The 26,323-nt window shown below is 42.1% G+C and overlaps 1 protein-coding gene across 2 annotated transcripts in view; it reads left to right on the top strand.

Moving 5' to 3' along the window:
• The first annotated feature begins 1,906 nt into the window (after positions 1-1,906).
• Positions 1,907-26,323, top strand: part of HECTD2 (HECT domain E3 ubiquitin protein ligase 2) — a 65,275-nt gene continuing 40,858 nt past the window's right edge. For both annotated transcript variants that reach the window (XM_036336628.1, XM_036336627.1), the window contains exons 1-2: positions 1,907-2,139; positions 15,736-15,865. In XM_036336628.1, the coding sequence (XP_036192521.1) occupies positions 2,011-2,139; positions 15,736-15,865 (259 nt within the window). In that variant the 5' untranslated portion in view covers positions 1,907-2,010. The remainder of the gene's footprint in view (positions 2,140-15,735; positions 15,866-26,323) is intronic.

Raw genomic sequence — 26,323 nt, 5'->3', positions numbered from 1 at the left:
ATACTGACTTGCTAAAAGTATGAAATAAGTGTAGGTTTCTTTGTATAGGATGAGTATTTCAGAGGCTTAATAAGGAAGGAAAATCCTGGGAAATAATTAAAAATATATATTTTAAGGAGAATGCTTCAAAGTAATGTATTTATACATATTTTCCCTCCAAGCCTAATTATCAATGAAATACTTTTTGTTGACTATATGGCACTTACTCCATACCTTTTGCTAATTAACATTTATTTTATTTTTTATTTAATATATTTTATTGACTTTTTACAGAGAGGAAGGGAGAGGGATAGAGAGTTAGAAACATCAATCAGCTGCCTCCTGCACAGCCCCTACTGGGGATGTGCCCGCAACCAAGGTACATGCTCTTGACAGGAATGGAACCTGGGACCCTTCAGTTCGCAGGTGGACACTCTATCCACTAAGCCAAACCGGTTAGGGCGCTAATTAACATTTAAATAGGTGATGACTGCAACTATATTAAAACTAGAAAGCCTTTTTCTAAATGAAAGTTAGAATTTATTATTTTTATAAGGTAATACTGAATATTAATTTTATTGTATTCATTACATTTTTGCCTCAGACCTGCTTGTTACAAATTCTGGGTTTGAAAAACATGCAACTTCATCTTATGATGCACTGTAACTAGTACTGAGTTATGCTAATAAAGGAAATATGTGAAACAATAGATAAACATCACCCCATCCTTCGGCTTGTTTCAGAGGTATTTTGGGTTCCTATATTTGCATCTGGGTATCCTTGATCTGAAAATTCAACCTCCAATCAAATAAGAAAGCCACACTCTAAAAATCTGAAGACCTGAATGTCCAGGAATTCCCTATTTTCAATAGGGGATACAGCGCTTTCTCACTCTCCTTTCCTTCCGATCAGCAGGTGTCTCCTCCCCAGCTCCCCTCTCCCCCTCCCCAGTGAGAAAAGGAAACGGAGGGGGCGATAAGAAAGGAAATTATCTTGGTGGCTTGGTGGTGGTGGGGGGGGGGGGGGGGATAAGGGGTTGTTTTAATTTCATGACTGAAAGCTTTTCTCTTCAGTTTTAAAGTTCTTGCCCATATTAATGATCTGACATTTTAAGGATTACGCAGCAGAGTTTGGGTCTGTCCATCCGTAACTTATAAAAGGAAAGGAACACGAAGGGACAGAGGGATAGGAGGCAGCAAAGGGATGCAGGGAGAGAGCAAGATGCAGGCGCGTGGGAGCGGGAAGGGAGAGGCGGACTTGGCAGTGAAAGAGGTTCGGGAAGAACCGGAATGGAAAGTGTGGCCTGGCCGCCCAGCCCTGCGCTGGCGAAGGTGGAGCCTTCGACGTCTCACTCCCCGCTTCCCCAGGCTTTTCCTTTGTAAATGGGGGTCCTCAGGACATCTAGAAAGGATCGGCCACATGGAGAGCAATGTGCAGGCTGGGGACGCAGGCCTCTCTTGGGGAGAGGAGGGGGCGGCAGGGATGGCAGGGATCAGCAGCGGCCCGGGACAACCCGGTGGGCGCAGGGGAGGGAAAGGCCCCCAGCCCACATCCTGCGGGTCTGGGCGTCCCCAGCCTGGCGGTCCCCGCCCGACAGGCGCCCTTGGGAGCTCTCCATCCATCGCCATCTGAGTGAGACCCTCCGGTACGGACCCCCCACGCCGTGTCCCCGACACACCGCAAACGTGGCGTCCCGGCGTCGGCGGCGCACCTCCGCCCCGGGGCCTCGGGTAAGAGGGGGCGGGCGGGGATGGCGCGGCCCGCGCCCCAGACCCACGAGTGCCAAGCCGGGAGCGGCGGGGGCGGCCGCGGGGTTGGAGAGGCGGGAGCGGCGGCGGCCCGGGCGCGCGCGGGGGTGGCGGCGGGCGGGGCATCCGGGTGCGCGCGGGGCGGGCGCGCGGCGGGGGCGGCGCGGCGGCTGCGGGGGGGAAGCGGGGCCCAGAGCCCTCTTGCGGTCGCGGCGGCAGGAGCGCCAGCCCAGACGCAGCCCGGCCACCGCCGCCGCCTCGCGCTCCCGCCGCCCTGGCCGACATGAGCGAGGCGGATCCGGTGCCCTCGCCCGCCGCGCCGCCGGCGGTGGATGAGAGGAAAGGGAAGGACAAGGAGCCGGAGCGCGAGAAGCTGCCTCCCATCGTGTCCGCGGGCGCCAGCGCGACTGCGGTAGGTGCCTGGCGGCGGCCGCGGGGCACCCGACGGCGGGCATGGGGAGGGAGGACCAGGGGCACCCAGAGGCCGTGTCTCCTCGGGGATCCCCCGGAATCCCCGGGTAGATGCGCCCAGGCCCCCTTCCCGGGGCCGAGTGAGAGCTGTGCCCCGTGGACCGCCGCGATCTCTTGGCCAGCGCACCTTCCACCCTCGGGAAATGGGTGCCCGGGTCCGCGGGCCGTTTTCGGTTATTTTCTGGGTGGGAGGGAGCATTTTCTCTAAGGACCAGCACCTCGGAGTCGGCGTTATCTGTCAGATGAGGATAAGGTGCCAGGCGGGCGGGAGTGGGTTTTCCACTGAGCTGTCTGCCTGCCTACCTTTGAGAAGCGGAGATTAGCCCTTTTCCTTCGCTTTTCCTTCCTTCCTCCTTCCGATTGAAGGGGCTCCGCGGCGAGTTTCCACATCAGTGAGACCTTCGCGTTGCTGTCGGGGTGGTGGGAGGCAGATGCCTCGGTGATGGTTTTCTTCTTCATGTGGTACAGACCTGTGAGGGGAAGTGGGGAGGCCTTTTAACCTGTTTATTTAAACTCAAGTTGCATAGACTTGACAGGGATGATTTCCCAGCTGGATTTTCCTTCTGTTTATTTGATGAGCGCTCTCAGGCTTCAACTACATTTTGCCAGATGATGTAATGGCACATCCCGCTCCTGTTTTTACTGGTGGCTATGACTCTGGTTACCTGGGAGTTCACACACACAAAAAAATCTCTGATTTTTAAGATTTTTATTTGAAATCATATTTAAAACACTTTGAGAGTTTGCTTCAGTCCATTTAAAGATCATCACTTGTCATGCGGCTGCCAGTGACAAATAGGAAAAGTTTGGAGAGCATGACATGTTTTCTATTCCTCCGTGCAATTCGTTCCTTAAAACCTCCCTCTTACGTGACTAAAAACTTAACTAAAATAACTCATTCTTCTTTAAAGTAGTGGGAATAATGTTTTGATTTGGTAGGTGTTTCAAAAATATCTAAGGGCCATGATAACTGGAAATTGTTAGGACGAACTCTTTACATGAAAGCAGTGCAGCAAAGTGGACAGTAATAAATGTCAAATTTAAAATGTGGGTCCAGTTGATTGGTAAATTGGAGTTATGGTTAGAAATTACTTGGGGAAATGCTTTGAAGGAATATGTCACCCATCTGCTGGCAAAACCAGTTCCTTCTGTTGGTACCCCAGCTTCCAGGGCGGATCTAGGGAGTTAATAACTTGCAACTAGCTTGTGTTTTCACAGTAGCTGTTCTAAATTGATTAAAATAATGCATGCGTGTGCTTTCAGAAACAGGTATCTGAATGGATGTAGGTCCTCAAGTGATCGCCCTTCCAAAAATATTCACTTATCTTAGTATAACTGAAAACTTGAAGGTTTGGAATAAAAACTTGGAGGAATTGATGCAGTGTGGACACAGGTCTACAGGCTGTTATCTGAAACCCTTGGGGCTTTGGAATTCAGAGTTTTCAGATTCTAGAAAGGTAATGTAGTACATATATAATATCCACCATAACACCCAATATTCACCATAATCAAGCATATTAAGAGCTCTTCAGTGAAATATGTGTGTGTCCATGCTAAATGAAGAGTATAATTAGCTTAGTATCAGTTCAGATCAGGTTGGATTGTCAAAGAGCTCAACAAAGGTCTGTTTTGTCACCAAATGAGTTACAAAAATCTTTTAGTTTCAAGAGCTTATAGGATTTTGGAAGTGTGAACAACAGATTATGGACTTGTACTACTAGTCAAACAAAAGAAGAGTTCAAGTTTTTTTAAATTTTGACTTAAGCTCTGAAAAAACATAGGCTAAATTAGGAGAGAATGAGGATAAGTAGAAAAACTAGAGATTCTGAAGGCAATTTCTGGTACCTTACAAGGTTTTTCAGGGATGGTAGCATTTTTTCCTTTCCTTTTTTTTTTTTTTTTTTTTTTTAAATGGCATTCAGAATTTATGGGTCTTTGAATTGACAGGTTTGCCATTAGCACTGATGTTTTGAATCATCACAGGAGGGAAAATGACTTATTCTCAGGTTTTGCAGCAAGAGTTAGAAGAGCAAGGGGAAGATGAGGAACTTGATGATGATGAGGAGGAGGAGGAGGAGGAGGAAGAGGAGGGGGGGGGAGGAGGAGGAGGAGGAGGTGTGTGTGTTTGTATGTGTGTATTTGTATGTGTGTATTTGTCGAAGAGAGATTTCTAGAGCTGGAGTTCTGAGTTACAGCAGTGAAAAGCCTAAGTCAAGAAAATATGTGCTTGGTCCTCCAGGGCAAGGGAGCCAGGATAGCTGGGATGGTGACAGAGTTCACCAGCAGGTGAGGAAGGCCTTGGTGTGGGGGCAAGGAAAGGCAGCTAGTGTCTGGTTTGTTTTTCAGCCTTCACATGGATTAAACAGAGCTTCTAGGAGTTTGCTTAGGAACCTGATTGCCATCAATAACATTTTTCTTTGTCATTTTATTTTTAAATATATATATATATATATTTAAACTTTTAGAAATATATATATTTTTATTGATTTCAGAGAGAAAGGGAGAGGTAGAGAGAGTTAGAAACATCAATGATGAGAGAGAATCATTGATCAGCTGCCTCCTGCACACCACTACTGGGGATTGAGCCTGCAACCCAGGCATGTACCCTTGACTGAAATCAAACCCGGGACCCTTCAGTCCGCAGGCTGACACTTTATCCACTGAGCCAAACCAGCTAGGGCTAAAATATATTTTTATTGATTTCAGAGAAATAGAAACATCAATGATGAGAGAGAATAACTGATCCACTGCCTCCTGTACACCCCCTACTGGAGAGCAAGCCCACAACCTAGGCATGTGCCCTGACCGGGAATTGAACCATGACCTCCTGGTTTGTAGGTCAAAACTCAGCCACTGAGCCACACCGCCCAGGTTCTTTGAGCCATTTTAGTGATTCTTCCTTTTTACCCCAGGTTAACAGCTCTGTCTATGTAGATTGTGTTTATGACTTAAGTAATGTAGCCCTGCAGTACTAGCTTTTTTTCCAAAAATTATGTCATGTTTTAATGAAAGTTTAGAAATAACTTAGAGTGATAGTGCCCTAAAATAATTAGAAGGCCAGGCTGTAATGATCCTAATTAAGCCTAAAGAGTTAGGACTATATCCTGGACGTTTAAAGACAGGTGCAGGGGTGGGACTGACGATGTTGGAAAGTGGAGACCTAAAGTGATTGATCCTAAGATCACCAAAGTGTGAAGGAAGTCCATTCTAGCCAGGAAATACCTAGCACAAAGGTCTTAAAACTGACAGACCACAGAGTTACCTTGGTGCATGTTAAAGTCCTAATTTACAGATCTCACGCTAGAGTACCTTGTTTTCAACCTTTGATACACAGAATAACCTAGGGCTGTGGTCGGCAAACTGAGGCTCGCGAGCCACATGTGGCTCTTTGGCCCCTTGAGTGTGGCTCTTCCTAAGCCTTAGGAGTACCCTAATTAAGTTAATAACAATGTACCTACCTATATAATTTAAGTTTAAAAAATTTGGCTCTCAAAAGAAATTTCAATCGTTGTACTATTGATATTTGGCTCTGTTGACTAATGAGTTTGCTGACCACTGACCTAGGGGAACTTTTAAAGCCATATTTGTCCAGACCCAAATGTAGGCCAATTATATCAATTTCTAGGCATGGGACTCAGGCATTTTTAAAAAATTTCAGGTGTTGGTTGCTAAGATGGAAAATTGACGCTTCATGTACTGAATTAGAAGCTCTATGAAATCTGTATTTTAACCAGACTGCCCGAAGTCTACATGGTTTAGGGAGCAGCATTTGAAGTCGACTAGTGAAAGGTATGGAGGCACAGCAGAAATCAGGTGTGGTGGGGGAATGCTGAGAACCAGCAGTTAAATCAGTTTGAGTTAGAGATGCCCAAGAGGCTCAAATTAGAGCCCTCACAGGACTGTCAGTGTTGGGGTTGGCCTTGCAGCTGTGGAGCAATGATGCCAGTCCACTGAGTGGAGAATATGGAATTTGAAATAGTCATGGGGATGAAGGTTTGATGATGTAAATAGTGAATCTACTGAGGCTGACAGCTTAGAGTGGAGCCAAATATTATAAACTAGTTGCTGATGTAACACAGAAGTTAAAAAAATTGGTGGATGGGAAAGGAGAAAATGGTCAGAGGAAGAGCAGAAATAACAGTGACAGTGAGGATGAGTTTGTCTACTTCAACATTTACATCAGGTAAACAGGGAAGGGAGGTTTTACACATGATAGGGAGGCAAAGAATGAAGTGTCGGGTTTAAGAAAGAGCCTGATTTTACTTAGGTCAGGGAGGTGAAGGGCAAAGGAGGAAACCAGTTTGGGATTTTAAAGGGAACTTGCCCACAGTGAAGACCAGGAGATGTGTCAAGTATGTGGACAGTGAGGGGAAGAGTTTGAGGGAAAAAATAAGGGTGTGCAGAGGATTGGATGGGAAGTCGGTAATAAGAATGAGAAGTCTGTATATGTTGTGTTGGAGGTACATAAATGGGCTGTGGAGCCACTGTGCCAAAATGTAACTACCAGTTACCATCTATTGTTTAGCTTCTGGGTAGATGTTACAGAAAACACAAAGATAAGGGACTTTTTGTTTTTGTTTTGTTCTGTTTTTCAAAAAAGGTTCCAACTTCTGGGTAGGCAGGGCCAACATATGACATCACAAAGCAAAGCAGCGTGTGAAAGCCATAGAAACAGTTTGCACTAGAGGAAATCAGAGAGCGATCACTGTGTGCAGAGCTGTGCAGAAAGGCCCTGATGTAAAGGTAATCATTTAAGCTGCTGGCCGTCGAAGGGTGATAGGACTTGGATGGGCAAAAGAAAGTGGGGAACAGCAATCCTGTGGGGAAAACAACATGAACAAGGCTTAAAGGGGAGAACTAGGGAGTAATAAAGCAAGCCCAATGGAAGCATGCTGGGACTGTGTGGGAAGTGGGTAGGATTGCATGGGGGCTGGAGCCAGATCACCAGGCAGAGAAATTTGGACATTTTTTTCCTGTGGTTAGTGGGAAGCCATTGGAGTTTTTTTTTTTTTTTTTTTTTTAATATATTTTATTGATTTTTTAAAGAGAGGAAGGGAGAGAGATAGAGAGCCAGAAAGATCGATGAGAGAGAAACATTGATCAGCTGCCTCCTGCACATCTCCCACTGGGGATATGCCCGCAACCAAGGCACATGCCCTTGACCGGAACCAAACCCGGGACCCTCCAGTCCACAGGCCGACGCTCTATCCACTGAGCCAAACCGGTTTCGGCTGGAGTTTCTTAAATAAAGGAACAACATAATGAAACCAGTGGTAATGGGTGGAGGTACTTAGACTGGAGGGGGGAGGAGGAAGAGTGTGAAGGGAGGAGCTTTGTAGTTAATTCCTGAATTGATGGGTACATCCACTAGGGTGGGAGCCATGTGATCAAGTGTGAGGGATGGAAGAATCTTTATGATGTGGAACCTAGCTAGATAACAGGAATGAAAGAGAAGGAAGCTTAATAAAGAGAAAAGATGCTAGAGTTTCCAGATGAGTTCTGTTAGAGAAAAATGTTTATATAAAAAGGCAATCCAGCCAACATCACTACAAATAAACATATGTATGTGTGAACTTACATAAACCATGCCCATCTAGGTGTCTGAAACATCTCATATACGGAAAATCTTGTGCCTTTTGTCCATTATGTTCTAAACAACAGGTGAGATGACAAAGACTGAAAGTTATAGGGGCGAAGGTGTTTTAAGCAATTTAGTAAGCCACAGATATTATAAGAATATATTATATATGATATGTATGTAATATATTACAAAATATATCATATAAAAATATGTTATATATTACTAGAGGCCCAATGCACGAAGATTCGTGCAAGAATGGGCCTTCCTTCCCCTGGCTGCTGGCACCACCTTCGCTCTGGCCGGAGCCGCCTTTCTGCCTTCCTACACTGCCCAGAGGCACAGAGTGGCTGGGGTGGTATGGAACATATGCATCGTCTCCTCAGCGCCTATGTATGCAAATTAACCCACCATCTTTGTTGGGTTAATTTGCATACACACTCCTGATTGGCTGGTGGGCGTCACAAAGGTATGGTCAATTTGCACATTTCTCTTTTATTAGTATAGATAAAAATATATCATTCCTTGCTACCCTATCCTGTGGAAAACCTCCCTTCCCAGTTTACCTGATAATCATATATATTTCTCTGCTTTTTCTCCCATTTTTTTTCTAGTATTATAGTTTAGTCTTTGGGTGACAGGTCCTTTCTTGCATTGCAGAAATGTTAGATTCCTAAGCTTCATATGAATAACTAGTTGTTCCTAAGTTAATATTTGTAACTTGGTGACATTTTGTAAGCAGTCAATAAACATTGGGGGGGGGGGGGTGAGTGCCTCTTAAAAATAAAAATCACATTTTACTAATTCAATTGAATTGCAGTCCATCTGAAGTTTGAGCCTAGTCACTAAAGAAAGCTGTATTTCAAATTAACTTGGTTTTGATCCACATTTTTCTATTAAAGAACAAGAAATTGGTGAGGAATGGTGACTGCATCAAATTGCATGTTTTAAAAGTATTTTACCGCATATGGTAATCTATTGATGCAGTTTCTTCTTTTCCTATGTTATAAATTAAGTGAATAAAACCTCCTATGCCACCTTGCCTTCCTGATAAGTCTTGAAATTTCTGAGTTTCAGGATCAACATTTCTTTTATATTAAGTCAGGTTAATTTTCAGTTATCTATAAGATTGATTGTATTGTGATGTTTTTGGTGTTAGAATTTTGTTTCAGAATCCACATCCTTATCTCAGCCTAGTCTCCTGTGAAAGATGTGGTTTCTTTCACCTAAAGAAAGCAACTCCTCTTGGGCTGGTGTTATTTAAATTGGGAGGGAAGTTCTCACCTTGAAAGTAGCTAACTTTTCACATCTCACTAGAAGGATGTAGAATAAGCCTCAGCATCCCAACTGTGAAAACACATACAAGAAAGAAAAACAAAACAACTTGACCCAGTAACAGGGCCTAAAAATAGTCTCCTTTATAGACTCTAAATACAGTGGAGGCTTCTCATCTGATGTGGCCCCAACTGGTAGTTTAGGTTAGTTTATTTAAAAAGCTGGTAAAACAGTTTCTTATGTGCTTTTTATTTTAACCTAAAACATAAAAATATTTTTCACCAATCTTTTAACACAATAACCTTTGCTCAGTATCTCAGGAAGCCACTCACTCTTTTTTAAAAAAAAAAATGTTTTGAGAGAGAGGGGGGAAGAGAGAGAGAGAGAGAGAGAGAGAGAGAGAGAGAGAGAGAGAGAGAGAGAGAGAGAGAGAGGAGAGAGGAATTTGTTGTTCCACTTATTTATGAATTCATTTTTTGATTCTTGTATGTGCCTGACCAGGAATTGAATCTTCAACCTTGGTATATCGAGATGATGCTCTACCCAACTGAGCTCCTGGGCCAGGGCCTACTCTTTTGTAAAGTAGTTTTTCTGTGCATCACAGATAGTCCCTGAACTCATTGGGATGGAAGCAAGTAACTTATTGCTAAAATATTCATCTTTGGATTTGAAAACTAAATTTCACTGAGGTGTGGCCAAAGTGTTCAGATTGCCATTGTCTCTACGTACACATCAGAAATTACCAAAGCAGGAAACTCAGTTCTTTTTCATTCAGACATCCTTTATTCTTTGTCTTTAGAGTATTTTATACCATATTTAAATTTGTTACCTTTCCAGCAAATCCCTTCTTCCAAAATAATGCAGGAAATTGTGAATCAGAATATTAATTCTGTCATTTTTTCCTAAAGGTATATGTTGGGTTGGATCTAATTTAGGAAAATCTATCTAGTTCAGCTCTGTCCAATTAGAATAATGTAAATCACAAGTGTATTTTAGAATTTTCTAATAGCCAGCTCTGGCCGATGTGGCTCAGTGTTTGGAGCATGGCCCCATGCACCAAAGGGGTCATGGGTTTGATTCCTGGTTAGGGCATGTACCTAGGAGTCAACCAATCAATGTTTTTCACATCAATGTTTCTCTCTCTCCCATCCTAAAAATCAATTTAAGAAAAACAAAACAAAAAAATTTAATGAAAAAAATTTTCTAATAGCCACATTCAAAGGAATAACAATGAAGAGGTAAAATGATTTTAATAATGTATTTTTAATCCAACATATCCAGAAATTTACCATTTCAACACTTAATCATTATAGATGCATAGTAAGGTATTTTACCTCTTTTTATACTAAGTCCTTGAACACTGTGTATTTTACACTTACTAGTTATCTCACTTTGCACTAGCACATTTCAAGTGCTCAACAGTCAACACTAATGGCAAATGGCTACATTACACAGTGCAGATATAAATTACATCTTCTTCCCAAGATTTCTTAGATTCATTCTTAGTCCTAATTACCCTTTTTCCCTATTGTGGCAGTCCTGAAAGTGTGACCCTCCACATCCTATATAATAAAAGCCTAATATGCTAAGTGTGTGGTCAACTGGTTGGCCGTTCAACCAATCAAAGTGTAATGTGCTAATGATATGCTAAGGCTGCTCAACCACTCGCTATGATGCACACTGACCACCAGGGGGCAGACAGTCGATTGGTCGACCAGTTGCTATGATGTGCACTGACCACCAGGGGGCAGACGCTCCAACCAGTAGTTTAGCTTGCTGCTGGGGTCCAGCTGAGGAGGACTGAGCTAGATGGGCCAGACATGCCCTGGAGCCCTCCCGTAGTCCCTCCCCGGCTGGCCAATATCCCATGTCTCTCCCCCGGCCCCAATCAGGCACCAGTGGGGTCCCTCGGTCTGGCCTGTGCCCTCTCACAATCCGGGACCCCTCAGGGGATGTCAGAGAGCTGGTTTCAGCCTGATCCCACAGGAGGAGTGCTGCTCAGCCAGAAGCTGGGCTCAAGGCTGGCAAGCGCAGCGGCGGTGGTGGGAGCCTCTCCCGCCTCCACAGCAGCACTAAGAATGTCCGACTGCTGGCTTCAGCCCGCTTCCCCTGGGGAGTGCGCCTACACCATCAGTTGGACATCCTCTGGGCTCCTGGACTGAGAGAAGGTACAGGCTGGGCTGAGGAACCCCCCCACCCCTGGAGTGCATGAATTTTGTGCGCTGGGCCTCTAGTCCTTTTATAAGTCCTTGAGGTCAAACTACTTTTACAAAGATACAGAGAGGTTATTTGTCTTATTCCTGCTCATTCTCTCAAGAGTTGACAGGGTAGTTTTCTAGAGGCTACATGACTTGTGATATTGCAAAACTGAATGCAGAAGCAGATGTAAGAATCCAGCTGTCTTCTATTCAACCAGGTGTTAAAAATTCTTCTGAAATTGAACATGTCCTGGTGACTCAATCCTTTTTGACATTTGGCATGCAGAGAGCTGAGCCAGTGCAGTCCATCTCCCTATGCATTTGTTACATGCTGTCTCTTCAGTAAATAAAACCTCCAGCCTGACCTGTCTAAATAGATAGCTAAACTGCAACACTAATTTTCACTTGATATAATTTAAAATGCAAGCATTTCCAGCTTGTTTGTAAAGCTAGTAGTTTAAAATGTTATAATTAATGAATTTTATAGACATAGAAATTCAATTTAAAATATTTTAATTCGGAGACTCTAATATAATGAGATATTATGACTTTTAAAAGTTTCATTAGGGAACAGAATCAGCAATTATTCCTGTATCAAATTGTTAGAGAATGTGAACAGAGCCCTGGCCAGTGTGGCTTGGACAGAAATGTTTTATCTTCTAAGGCAGCTTTTGGGGATAGAAGATGAACAAAGTAAATTATACTAAAATATTGAATATAATAGAGCTCGGTGTTCAATACAAAAGCTATTGTGGAAAACCATGAATAACCTTATTGGGATCTGATAGAAAAATATAAAATTTAACTCAGACATAATCTGTTCCTCAGTAAAGGTTGAAAGTAGGAACTAGTGTATCAAAATAAAATGTTAAATAAGGTTGACAATATTTAATTATGTGTTAGCAGGGGCATAACTGGTACTCTATAAGTATTTGTTTATTTAAATTTTTTGAAATTATATTATAATCTTACCTATAAGCTGTGTGATTATACTAGTATAGTCAGAAGGACCAGTCAGGTCTATGTTAGGTACTTGTGATATATGAACATGAAATTTTTCTGCTGTTTATTAAACTGTTGGTCAGCCCTTGCTTAGAGAGTCATTTGTTATGCCAGGTTTAAATATTTTGCGTTTTTTTCCTCAATGAATTCTTAGAGTGTTTCCCCCACTGTGTTCCTTGTTTGTACTTATCTTCAACCTATAAAAGCTGGTTGGGTATCCTGCTACTCTCTGTTCTTCAGCACATCCAGCCCGTATTTGTAGACTGCCCACATTCCAGGCCTTCATCTGCAGTGCTCTCCTTCTGAGGGACTCAGATAACACTTCCAAACTCCCAGGAAACCAGATGTAATAACTGTGGGAGATGCAATTCTTAGAAGACTTGTAATGTTCTCTAATGTTTAATTTAGTCTGAGGTTTGATGTAACATTAATACCAAATAACTTCTTGATTTGACTCTAATTTTTAGCTAATCGGTTTACCGTCGCACAACATACTGCCCGGCTTTTCCTCACGAAAAGTCTTGGGCTATGTCTAAGATTTCTCTTGTGCAAGCTAGTATGGAGCAACTGCCATTGTGAGGGTTTGCTCTTGTTCATCTATAGTAGTGCACTGTCCACCTAAGAAACTGTGCATAATTAATTTCATGTCATCTCAAGGATAAAGTATCAAGAGCACGGTCACCTTACAAACAAGAGACTAATTGGGCCAAGGATTTTGTTTCATGTTGTTTAAGTTTTTTTTTTATTACAAGGAACAGGAAATCAGGCCATTTATGCCTCCTTTTGGGAAAAATGAGATTTAATGAAATGATGATGTGGATTGGGACCATAAAGCAAACAGAACAAAAACTGTCTGTTCTCTGTGCCTCTGCTGTTCTCACTCTTGGTTGATCACTTATTTCCATGTTCCTCCATCTAAAATTTGGAAAAAACTCTTCTAATTGACATCCCAGGAAGTATCAATGTCCTTTATCCCAGGCTACCTACTGTGTAGCCTACAGATGATGCCTTTCAGTTGAGTGCCTATCTGCTTCAATCCATGGCCATTCTTGCTAAAAGAACAGCAGTGATGCTATGAGGACCGTAGAAGCAAACATTGGATTTGGCAGCTGTGTCTCTTCCCTCAAACCTTTGTACCTTCCAGCCACTGGCCTATCTCCCCTTCCATAAAGCTTCTGTACAGAGCAACCCTGCTCATTGCTTTCATCTTCTAAGTTCCCACTCATTTTTTGTCCATCCATTTCATAGTAGTTTCTGCCACCCATCCCCCTGAATCTGTTGTCTCCACTGTCCCCATGATTTCATAGTTGCTCATTCTTGAGACCTAACCACTTTTCATCATGTGATACTACTGACCACTTTTTACTTGAAACTTTATCCTTTCCTAGTTTTTAATACCATACCTTCTTAGATATCTTATCTCTTTGGCCATTCATTCTTAATCTTTGTCAGCTCAGATTATACATCTCAATATTTCCCACGGTTCTGACCTTGTATTAGTTTTGCATAACAGTTGCTACATAACAGCAGAATAATGATGACCCTATCAATTAGAAATATATCATTATTTTGGTGTGAGAAGCATGCTTTTGCCTAATGAGCATTAGTTCCTTTTCTAGTCATTTATAAATCATCCTATATAATAAAAGCCTAACATGCAAATTGACTGAATGGCAGAACGACCAGTCACTGTGATGCACACTGACCACCAGGGGGCAGACGCTCAATGCAGGAGTTGCCCCTGGTGGTCACTGCACTCCCACAGGGGGAGTGCTGCTCAACAAGAAGCCGGGCTCATGGCTGGCGAGCACAGCGGCAGTGGCGGGAGCTTCTCCCGCCTCTGCTGCAGGCGGGTGGTAAGGTTTGAGGAGTCCCAGACTGCAAGAGCCCCAAACTGCGAGAGGAATGTCCCGACGGGTCCTGGACTGCGAGAGAGCGCAGGTTGGGCTGAGGGAGCCCCCTCCCCCGCCAATGCACGAATCTCGTGCACCAGGCCTCTAGTATTTATATAAACTAGTCTAGAATTTTCTCCCAAGTTTTTACATATTCTTAAATTATATGCCTTCTTTATGGTGAGATGTCAAAATATGTCTAGTCTTCTGAAATCTGAAATAAAGCATCTTACTTTGTTTATTCCTTTTTTAAAAAAAATTTATGGATGGTTCTCTGATTTTCGTTACACTTTAAATTCAGACCTGAACTAGCTGTTACCATTTTGCCAGCTTTGGTCCAGGCTGCTGTTGTTCTTCATTCCCTGTTACTATGGTCTCAGTTCAGCCTTCATTTCTTCCAATAGGTCTGGTCTAGCTTCTTGTATTAACTCCTCTTCAGTCTATTCCCTACACTGCTGCCAGAGTGATTTTTCTAAGGTATGGATATGATCATGGCATGCCCTGCTTCTAAGTTCTCACTGATTTTTCTCTGTCCCCTTCCAAGGTAAAGCTGTATTCCACAGCCTGAAGGTTTCAGGATAAAGTCTCTGCCTACCTTTCCAGTCTTATATCACTGGGCCATTCTCTGTTTCATATTCTATATTCTAACTACACTGATTTCTAAATCCTATTACTGCTCAGTCTTAGGTAACATCTGTGACAGTTATCAATGAAAAAACATCCTTAATATATTAAGTTATTGTAGATATTTATAGCTAAGTTAACAAAGGGATTACTGAGGGGCCATTCATTGACTTCATTTTTCCAAATGTGTTATTTTTGTTAATGAGCATGTATAAATGAAGTCTACAGTGTATCAAATTTGGCATTTGTTTCCACTATTATTTAAGATGTTCCGATAGAACAAAACATACAAATGAGCAACTTGGCCCAGTAGTTAAAAATCCTTACTTAAATATTCTAATATTTATATCAAGGAAAGATTTCCTTTTTCAAATGTATAGTTTATTTTGGTTTTATTTTCTTAATCAACATACTAGTTCTGTGAACTTGAGCATATTGCTTCAATTTACCAAGATTATGTAAATAATGTTATTTACCAAGTTTATCTTTTTACCTGAACTTTTAAAATTGCATCAAAGGACAAGAAAACCTTCAATGAATTTACCTGTGAAGTATCATATGCATGTTAACTATTGAAAATATTTGTGGAGGTCAGAAAAACTGTGTTACCTAAATACACAGTTAAAATAGCAGTTAACATGAATGGAGTGTGTACTTTGTATAAGGAGCTGTGCTAATTATTTTGTGTGCATTATCTCAGTTTAACTTCACAATAACCCAGTAAGGAACGTACTATTATTATCCCCATTTCCAAACGTTATTAATTTATAAGCAGTTAGATGATATGACTATTTTCATTTTATACCTAAAACAATTTAGTCCCAGAAAAGGTAAGTCAATGTTATATACATGTTTTGTCTATCTATCCAATATCATCAGATTAAAATCTCTATTATAAATGTTTATGATTTCTGTAATAAATATAGCTAGTAGGAATTTTGCTGCAATGTTACCTTTTTGGTTTTTAGGGTTTGGACAGAGGATCCAAAGGCCAAATTTCGACTTTCAGCAGTTCTGTTTCAACTGTCAGCCAGAAGCAAGAAGCCACTGAAAACAGAAGTTCACCCACACACCCTGCTTTCCCTAACATCAAGAACGGTAAAATAAACAAATTTTATAATTATTCATAGTATACATAATCTGAATATCCTGGCTGACAGTATGTGTTTAAACTATTGAAAGAATAGTTTTTCATTACCCAGCATTGTTCTGATAGGTCTAGTTAGTTAATACAATGAGAAAAATATATAAAGTGTGTAAATATTTACAGAAAGGAGCAAAATCATTATTTTTGAGTGGTTGTTATATAGAGTAAGAGAGTGAAATACAAAGCTTATGAATAACAAGGAAGTTTGGTTAGGGAGCCAGACACAATGCAAATATATAGAAACAATAGATTTCCTTTATTTGAGCAGTAATCAATTAGAAGACTTGACAGAAATCATATTGAATACTTAGAAATAAGCCTAAAAGAAAGTGAGCAGAACCTAAATGAGAAAAACTATAAAACTTTACCAAAAGACTAAAAGGTGGTGTGAAAGGAAAAATTTAACATAAATATTATAGCAATGTCAGGTACACCCAATGTGCTCTCTATGTTTAGTAAATTTTCAACAGTTTTTTTTTAGGGGGGTGGGGGACTTAGGAAAATGATGATCAATTTGATCTATCAGAATAAATATCTGGGAGGATGCAAGAAAAAATGAGGGGTGAGCTCAACCATCGTCGAACCATATATTATAGAGCTTTGCTACTGATAACACAATCACCAAGAGAGCCAACCAGATGGAAATAGATCAGTAAAAAATGTTGAATACAAATGGTATTAAATTATTTTAAAAATGGAATTAGGCCAATGGGCTAAGCTGTTGAAAACAGTAACTTTAGATTAAAAAAATACACACACACACACACACACACACACACACACACACATCCTATCTAATAATAGAGAAACATGGTAATTAGCCGTACCTCCGCTACCCTTCCCATTGGCTAATCAGCAAGATATGCAAATTAACTGCCAACCAAGATGGCGGCAGGCAGCCAGGCAGCTTGAAGCGAACAGGAGGCTTGCTTGCTTCAGTGACGGAGGAAGCCAGGTTCCCCGCCTGCCTTGCCGGCCTCTGAGCTTGCAGTTTAAGAAACATTGTTACAAATATAGAAGCTAAACAAAACCGCAGAAACCTGCTTTCAGCCAGCCCGGCTTCAGCCAGTAGGACCGCAACATTGTTACAATGATAGAACAAACGCAGATCCCTGCTTTCAGCCAGCCGGAATCTTAGAGCTGGAGTGAGCAGGACCACAACAGTGTTACAATTATAGAACCCAAACAAACCAGATACCTGCTTTCAGCAGCAGAGGCATCAGAGCTGGAGCCAAGCCTCAGAGCTAAAGCTGGCCCAGAAAAAAAGGACAGGTTAGGAGCTTCAGTCACCCGCCAGCCTGAAAACGGCCCTCAGCCCCTCACCCAGACTGGCCAGGCACCCCAGTGGGGACCCCCACCCTGAAGGGGGTGTGACCAGCTGCAAACAGCCATCATCCTCTCATCCAGGCTGGCCAGGCACTCCAGTGGGGACCCCCACCCTGATCCAGGACACCCTTCAGGGCAAACCAGCCGGCCCCCACCCGTGCACCAGGCCTCTATCCTATATAGTAAAAGGGTAATATGCCACCCAGCACCAGGATCAGCGGAGCTGAGAGGCCTCCTGGCCACTGGAGCAGCATGACGGGGCAGCGACCAAACCCCCTGATCAGCCCTGCTCTGTGCCTGATAGGGGGGAGCTCCCCAACCCCCTGATCGCCCTGCGGCTCTGTGTGTGACAGGGTGTGGCGCCCCAACCTCCCCCCCTCCCCCCATGGGCCCTGCTCTGTGTGTGACGGGGTAGAACCATAACCTCCCCATTGGCCCTGCCCTGAGTGTGACAGTGGTGGCGCGCCAACCCCCTGATCAGCCCTGCTCTGTGTGTGACAGGGGGCGGTGCCCCAACTCCCCTATCGACCCTACTCTGTGAGTGACAGGGTGGAGCTCCTCAACCCCCTGATGGGCCCTACTCTGTGTGTGACAGGGTACGGAGCCCCAACCCCCCTGATGGGCCCTACTCTGTGTGTGACAGGGGGCAGTGCCCCAACCCCCTGATTGGCCCTGCTCTGTGCATGATAGGGGGTGGCACCACAACCTCCCTATTGACCCTGCCTTGAGTGTGACAGGGGACGGTGCCCCAACCCCCCAATCGGCCCTACCCTGAGCGTGACTGAGGGTGGCATCGCAACCTCCCGATCCGCCCTGCTCTGTGCATGACAGGGGGCGGCACCCCAACTCCCCAATCGGCCCTGCTCTGAGCCCGACCAGGGGTTGCACCTAGGGATTGGGCCTGCCCTCTGCCACCCGGGAGCAGGCCTAAGCCAGCAGGGCGTTATCTCCTGAGGGGTCCCAGACTGTGAGAGGGCACAGGCCGGGCTGAGGGACCTCCTCTCCCCCCCCCCCCCCCCGAGTGCACAAATTTTTGTGCACCGGGCCTCTAGTATATATATATATATATATATGTGTGTGTGTGTGTATATATATATATCTACAGTATATATACTAGAACACAGGAAATTGTTTTTATAATAAAATTCTTGGAATGACAACAATGCCAGTGGCCATAAAACAATGCCAACAGCCATAAAAAGTTGGTAAGTTTGAAAACATAAGAAAATTTAAAACTTCTATAGGAATTTAAAAAGTCATAAAGTTAGCGCAGCCATTGTGGATCAGTGGTTAAGCATCTACCTATGACTCACGAGGTCACAGTTCAATTCCCAGTCAGGGCACATGCCTGGGATTCGAGCTGGATCCCCAATAAGGGGCGTGCAGGAGGCAGCTGATCAAGGATTCTCTCTCATCACTGATATTTCTATCACTTTTCCCCTCTTCCTTTCTGAAATCAGTAAAAATACATATATGTTTTAAAGTCATTAAGTTCAAGCATCTCAGTCAGTAAAAAACATATCCTTGACTCATAAAGATCATGAATATATCTGTAAAATGAGCATTCCATTAGAAAAGAGGCAAAGGGTAGGGACAGACTAATCAAAGCAGGAAATATGGACAATTCATACACATGTGCAACAATGCTTAGTCTCACCAATATTTAAAGAAGTACAAATTAAAACAAGGATTCACAGTTCCCAACTCATTTGCAGAGAATGAAAGGATTTATATCTGTATTACTGTCTGAAGAGCATGAAAATTGGCACTTTTATGAGTGTAGCGCTTGAAAATTGATAAAAAACAACTTTCTGGAGGGCAAATATTGACCTATACTCAACTTTTTAAATGTTCATATACTCACTGACCCAGTAATTTCATTTCTAGGAATTTATTTTAAGGAAATAGTGTAACATAGTGTAACATGGAAAGAATGTACATTATTTATAATAGTTATATTTAAAGCAATCTAAATGAATGGGCTAACTAAATTATGGTAATCCATATTGTAAACACTATGCTTCTATCAAGAAAAATGTGGTATGTATATAAAGTATCAAGGAAAAATGCCTTCAGTTCATTGTAAAATGAAAAATGCAAGTTATATACTAACAGGTGAAATATGACTCCAATTTTTTCAAGCCTAGGCAAATCTTTTTTACTTTTTTGAGCATACTGTATAAAGAGGTAACAGAAACCATTCCATTAGTGGCTTCCTCAGAAAAAGTGGGATTGGGTGCATATTTTTAGTATGTTCTATTTCTATGTACAACTCTATATAGTTTTCTCACAGAAAATGTACATCACTTGCATAATTTTAAGTACCCCTTGCTCTGTAGCAAGACAAAACAAATCTGCAAAAGTTTAAATGTCCCTCACACCCGAACAGAACAAAACAAACCTAGAAATGTTTAAGGACATAGTTTCCAGTAAATTGACTGTGTCCATAAACTGCATGTGGTATCGGTTACTTCTGCACAGGTTTTTTGTTAACACTTCAAGTTGGTACTGAATCTATGCTACACTCTTTCAGGGTAGTATTTACATTATCCCATAGCCTCCTTTGTGTGGACTGTTGATTCAGATTTCTTGGCCCCTGATTCCACACTGATTCCTATCATCTGTTCTGTCTGTACTATTATCTTGGTCTCTGAACCCAACTTGCTAACTTGTATGCCCACACGCTGCCTGCCGCCTCCTTGGGTGGAAGTATTGACTCTGAATATGTCCACTTACTTGAGCTCCCACCACATGTGGGCTTCCTTCTCCCCTCTCATCTGCACCAGTCTTGCGGAGTCTCGACGCAGTCCTAACTGAAACTGGAGTATTTGTACATGCCAGACTAGAGGAATAGACCTCTTAGCAGACTTCCTTTGCCTTCTTGGAGCTCCTAGTGCTGATTTCTCCTAGCTGTTCTGTCCGATGCCACCTGAATTCCGGTGTGGCATGGAGTTAGTATGTCAGGACTACTGCAGAAAGAATTCTTTTACGGAAGGGGAATTAGACTAAATCTTCCAAAAGTAAACATGTTTGTAATTCCTTGATCTTTTGGGAAGCCTCTCTTACTTGCCAATAACGTTCTCTCAACCATGCATCATTCCTGGCAGTTAGTACAGCTTTCTTCCCTCTTCTCTGATAGCAAGACCTGTGCCTGGTATTTTCCAACAGCTTGTCGCCCCGTCTGATCTTCAAGTGGGATGAGAGAAGCTGCAAAAGCCCAGCGTGGGCTTGCCTAGCAGCTGAGGGATGCCTTTCCTCCTGTAGACTACATGACGTGGTATGCCTGTGGAGTTGGCTGTCCTTTTCAAGATCAGCAAGTGTGGGAGTTTTACCTACTATAACAGCTGCCGGGATGATACATCTTTAGAGAAACAGTGTACATGAGAAGTAATGGGGGAAGGGGTAGCACTAACTTCTCTCTTACTCTTTTGTATCCTCCTTTCTAAAGTGATTATGCCCCTTTCAGACTTATTTAAAACTTCTTTAAACAGCACAGAACATCTTTAAAAGAAATGAATCCATTTCTCCCTAAACCTTTAAAAATATCTTTGCACTCCTGGGTCATTCAGTAAAGAATAGACACGAACTCTGACATTCATGTCAGGGGCCCTGCTCCTCTCCCCACTCAGTCTATCTCTCGAGTTTACTCTAGAAGAGCCCTGCGCGACATAAAGTACAGTTCACACACTCTGGAGAAAGGCATCTCGTGACGTTTGCCACGCTGAAAGCCAAGGGAGGACAGAGTGGCCTTTGGCTCAAATAGTGATCGGATCTGGGTATGAGGGCCTGCGACCTATTCGCAGGTGAAGTACCACAGCGTTTCACAGCTTCTCCAAGAGCCAACTTGAGAGGCAGATGGGGAAACAAGCTGTTAGAAGAAACCCTGCACAGGACTTGCCGTCTGGTGAGAGCAAGGGACTTACAATACAGTAGTTGCTTTCAGATTCCTGTCCAAGACCTCACATGACCCCATCTCCAGGTTTCCCTGGAGAATGAATGGATTTTGGACTAAATCTCGTAGATCCTTCTCTAGGTCAGAGTGAGTACCTTGCATGTGGCTTTGCTTAACTCAGGCCCTGGGAGAGGTGTTTCTATCAAGAACTCAGAATAGCTTGCTGCATTTAGTTATTTACGTGTCTATCTCTTTACTGGTTTGTAAGTGCCCTAAGCTTTTCTTTTGGAGAGGGAAAGGGTCATCCTTTTATTTTTTTATATTAAAGTTAATATTTTGAATAGGTAACACATTTATGTGTTTCAAAAATCAAAATCATAAAAATAGGTGTTTCAGATGTCTCACTTTCATCCTCTTCCCTGCTGTCTTTTGTATTCTTTCCTGTGTTTTTTATAAAAATGAAAACATGTAAATATACACTCTCGTTTTCCACCTTTTCTTAATGAAACAATAATTACATACACATTGTCCAGCACCTTGTTTTTTTTAGTTTTGTATGCTGGATATCTTTCCATATCAGGACATAAGGAGCTTCCTTATTCTTTTTTACAACCATATTGCATTGTACTGGACATACTAAAACTTGTTTAACAATATCCTATTAAAAGAAATTAGTTGTGTTCATTCTTTTGCTATTGTAAACAATGCCACAATGAATGACTCTATACATGTTATTTTGTTCATATATAGGTGTATCTATAGGATATTTCTAGAAGTCGGATTGTTGGGTCCGAGAGTAAATGCATTTACATCTACTTGAGTGTTGAATTCACCTGTGTATCTCCAGGATCCAGATCCCCTGGTACACGGAGTCTTTACTCGGTGCTGTAAATGACTTACTCAGTGAGGAAGTATATGGGGGGCACTTTTTCTGGGTTTCTGGTCAGTTTGTCCTGTTGGAATGTCAAACCCATCTCAAGGCTATAATAAATTCTCTAAGTTATGCCAGAGTAAGGCATCTATTCCAGTAGAGATAACCTTCTATGAAGAGGACCTTGGATATTTTTATAACTAGACCCATACAAGAACATTTCACCTATGCTTTTGTTGTGGTTTTACACACACATCATTTAGCTTAGTAAAAATTACATCTCCCCAAACCAGTGAATGTACCTCTTTATTTGGCTCTGATGGCTAACATCCTGTGAGTCAGAGTCTTTTCCCCCTCTTCCTTCCTTTCTCTCTCCCACCTCAATTTTCTTTCTTTCCAAATGTTCAGAAAAGTCCTCCTATAGAGTGATAGAAACACCAGCTGTGATGAGTAATCCACTCTGGTCTCTCCCGGTTTCAGCTCCCTGCCACTACTAAGTAGTCAAAAGCCAAACCAAGGTACAGTGGGGCCTTGACTTACGAGTTTAATTCGTTCCGATACCGAGCTCATTAAGGAGCTTGTTAACTCAAATTATTCTGTCAACTCAATGCAGAAAATCGGCGGAGAGACAGCTGGTATCTCAAAAAACTCATTAGTCGGGACACTCGTAAGTCAAGGCCCCACTGTATTGAGCTACCTACTCCTAGTAATTGGCACTGTGACCCGTGACAAACTTAGTTCTCATGACCTTCATTTATAGAAAGAGGAAATGGGGCACTAAGTTATAAAATACCCTTCTATACCTAAGTTTTATGATTTAGAGCAATGATGGCGAACCTTTTGAGCTCGGCGTGTCAGCATTTTGAAAAACCCTAACTTAACTCTGGTGCCGTGTCACATATAGAAATTTTTTGATATTTGCAACCATAGTAAAACAAAGACATTTTTGATATTTATTTTATATATTTAAATGCCATTTAACCAAGAAAAATCAACCAAAAAAATGAGTTTGCGTGTCACCTCTGACACGGGTGTCATAGGTTTGCCATCACTGATTTAAAGGATTAATTTTTCAACATACTGATTTTTTTTTTGCTCCCTGTTGAGTTTTGTTGACATTTCATAATTCACTAGCGTCTACTTCCATGTAAACATAGGGTTCAGTTTTGCTACTTGTTTTTAGGCATGGTGGAAGGTTTCACATTACTTGATAGTGGGAATAACATGGGCTTTGTAACTTAACAGGGTGGGTTTGAATCCTGGCTCTGCTGTAACTTACCAGCTGTGTATGATCCTGGAAAAGTTATGTAACCTCTCTGTGCTGGTTTTCCCATCTGTAAAATAGGATAGTGAGGAGCTAGCTACCTCATAAGGTGTAAGGATACATGAAGAACAGCATTTGAAAGTGTTCAGTTCCACGCCTTATGGAATTTATTAAATGTGAGCAGCTGTGTTGTGGGGAAAGGGAGTGTAATGGGGCTGAGCTGCTCTGAGTGAACACATCCAATGCAGCCCCACTTCCCTGAGGTGGCCCTTGAAGGTCTCCAGAACTTTGGGAACAACTGATTTAGGCCATCTCTTTCAAAATGTCAAAACTGAGGCCTAAGGAGTGTCAATGGCTTGTGAATGTTATGAAAGTTAGTAACTGTCTATCAGTAGGACCTCGTCCCTACTGGTGCTTTTTCCATTGTTATTGTTAATTACGAATTATTTTAGAAGAAACTCAGGGTATAGCACTTTGCAACAGTGTGTCACCAGCAGCAAACCTTTTATATCAGCCTTTGCCCTCCAGCAGCAGGGGAATAAGGAACCGGGAGGCCCAGGTCCCTCCTACCGAACACCCAACCTACACAGAAACTCCTGTTTCCCTCGGAAGCTGCTGTTGCCATCTGGCTGGCTGGCCAGGAACAATCTTCCATCTTCTAATCATGGGGCCAATTTCAAACGTTTTGGTGGCTACAGTTACGGAAAGCTACATGTTACTAGTTTTCAATGAGAGACAGCCCATTATAGCACCTTGAAAACACTGAGCTGGCAAAATGTGCCTGATAATCTCGCACCCTTCTACAGAGTTGTATTATGATCTTTACATTTTTAAAAATATACTGCCAGCCTCCACCATAACTTTGACTCTTCTTGCACTGGCTTCAAGTGTTTTACTTAATGTTTCTAAGCAACCAACTAAAATTGGCAACACTATTAAAAGAAAGGGGAAATGATTACTGCTTATCCTTTTAGCACAGAGCGTTCCCAAGTATTGGTTGAATGAAACCTAAATGACAGGTTTTCACTGATAAATATATTTTGGCCTTTTTCAGTGTATTACAGTATTCTGCACTGCAGAAAAAGCTGCATCTGATAGAACAAATTTGCCTGTTCTATTTATAATATCAGTTTGAGATTTAATTAATCTCATCACCACAGTTATTGATTTTCTCTTTTGAATTAGACTTTAATAACCATCTGGGAGAACAAGCTGAAAGCCTGTCTCTGGAAACAATGCCTTGATATTCGGGAACATGAGAGCAGCTGCAAGCTTTTATACCTCCTTTCTTAATAGCTGAATGTCACATCCTGTAGTTTGGCTCTCATTCACTAATGTGAGCAAGGATTCTGCTTTTATTTCTGACTCAAGTTCCTTCCATTAACATAGTACGCTAACATTTCACATTACTCTTCAGTCCACATTACCTTTGGAACTAAAAATAAATCCGATCTGGGCCTCTGGTTCAGACCTCATCCTGTAATTCTCTTGGCCTCGGCATTACTAGTTCTCCTACGTAAGAATCTCGCCACTCTTGGCTTTGCCAAAATCCAGTTCTCTTCCTAATTAAATTGCACTCTTTCATCTCAGCATGGGCTTAATAAAAATGAGTGGGTATAGAAATGTGTATATATGCTCTGTAAGTGAATAAGGTAATTTATTTTTGAAATCAGAGTCTGTTTGTATCTAATAGTGGGTGTTTACAGCCAGGTTGGGAAAGGTGAGTATGGGAAGGGACAGGAAAGGATGCTATCTGGTGAAGAGGAAGACAAACTGTAGAGGAGCCTCAAAAGGTAATAGTAACAAGACTGGTTAGTGTTGAAGAGAGGAGACTATGTATCATCTCCTCAGTCACACACTTTGGGGGAGGACCTAGTAAACTGTGGTTTAACAGGCTCTCCAGGTGATTCTGATATACAGTAAGTTTACAAACCATTACTGTTGAGTATAAGAAACTGACATCTCTGTACTACCTTCTAATATGAAGTTTACTTTACTATAGACCTTAACACTAATGAAATGTATCGTAGTCTGTTGAAGTCAGTGGCAGACCCCAGGGACAGGTGCTTGTTGGCGAGAGTGGATAAGAGAGGCAGGAAGACTGCAGAGCTGTGTTAGCGCTGTGATAAGTGATACGGCTATGTTTGCTTACTTGAAAATATATCCTGATTATATTAGAGGAGAGTTAAATTCTAGATATGTACATTTCCTTATTGTAGAATTTAGAGTCTATAAGATACTAATCTATTCTATTGGCTTGGAAATATTAATACTTGAGAAAACATAATAACCAATGTAAAATGTTTAGAGGGTGGGCTCAACAGCACAATGAAAGGACAGGAGTTAATGAGCTGGAATATAGAGCAATGGAAATTACCCAGTCTAAACAACAGAGAGAAAATAGACTGGAAAGAAAAAAATGAATTGCTCAAGAGACCTGTGGGACTATAACAAAAGATGTTACATCTTTGTCATTGGAGTCTTGGAAGGAGAGAAAAAAGAGCGTAGGCTGAAAAGTACTCAAAGACATGACTGAAGGCTTCCTACATTTGTCCAAGAGACATAAACCTAGAGATTCAAGAAGCTGAGCAAACTGTGCACAGGATAAACCCAAAGAAATCCACATTAGGACATATAATTAAATCTCTGAAAACTAAAGACAAAAAAAAAAATGCTGAAAAGCAGCCAGAGAAACATGACACCTTACCTAGATAGGGGAAAACCATTCAGATAACAGCAGATTTCTCACAGTAACCATGGAGGCCAGAAGGAAGTGGCTGAAAGAACTACAAACCCAGAAGAATCCTACACCTGGCGAAAATATTTTTCAGGCTGGAGAGGAAATCAATATATTCTCAAATGAAAGAAAACTAAGAATCTGTTACCAGTAGACCTATCCTAAAACAATGCATTAAGAGGTTCTCTAAGCAAAAAGGAAACAAAAGTAGGAACCTTGAAACATCAAGAAAGAAGAACAAGATAAGCAAAAAATAGGTAAATACAACAGACTTTCCTTTTCCTTTTGTGTTTTCTCAGTTATGGTTAACAGTGGAAAC

The sequence above is a fragment of the Myotis myotis genome, unplaced genomic scaffold, assembly GCF_014108235.1.
Source record: "Myotis myotis isolate mMyoMyo1 unplaced genomic scaffold, mMyoMyo1.p scaffold_m19_p_15, whole genome shotgun sequence".
Classification (NCBI taxonomy): domain Eukaryota; kingdom Metazoa; phylum Chordata; class Mammalia; order Chiroptera; family Vespertilionidae; genus Myotis; species Myotis myotis.
Note: the sequence above shows the minus strand (reverse complement) of the source record. Positions and strands in the feature narration are given on the sequence as shown.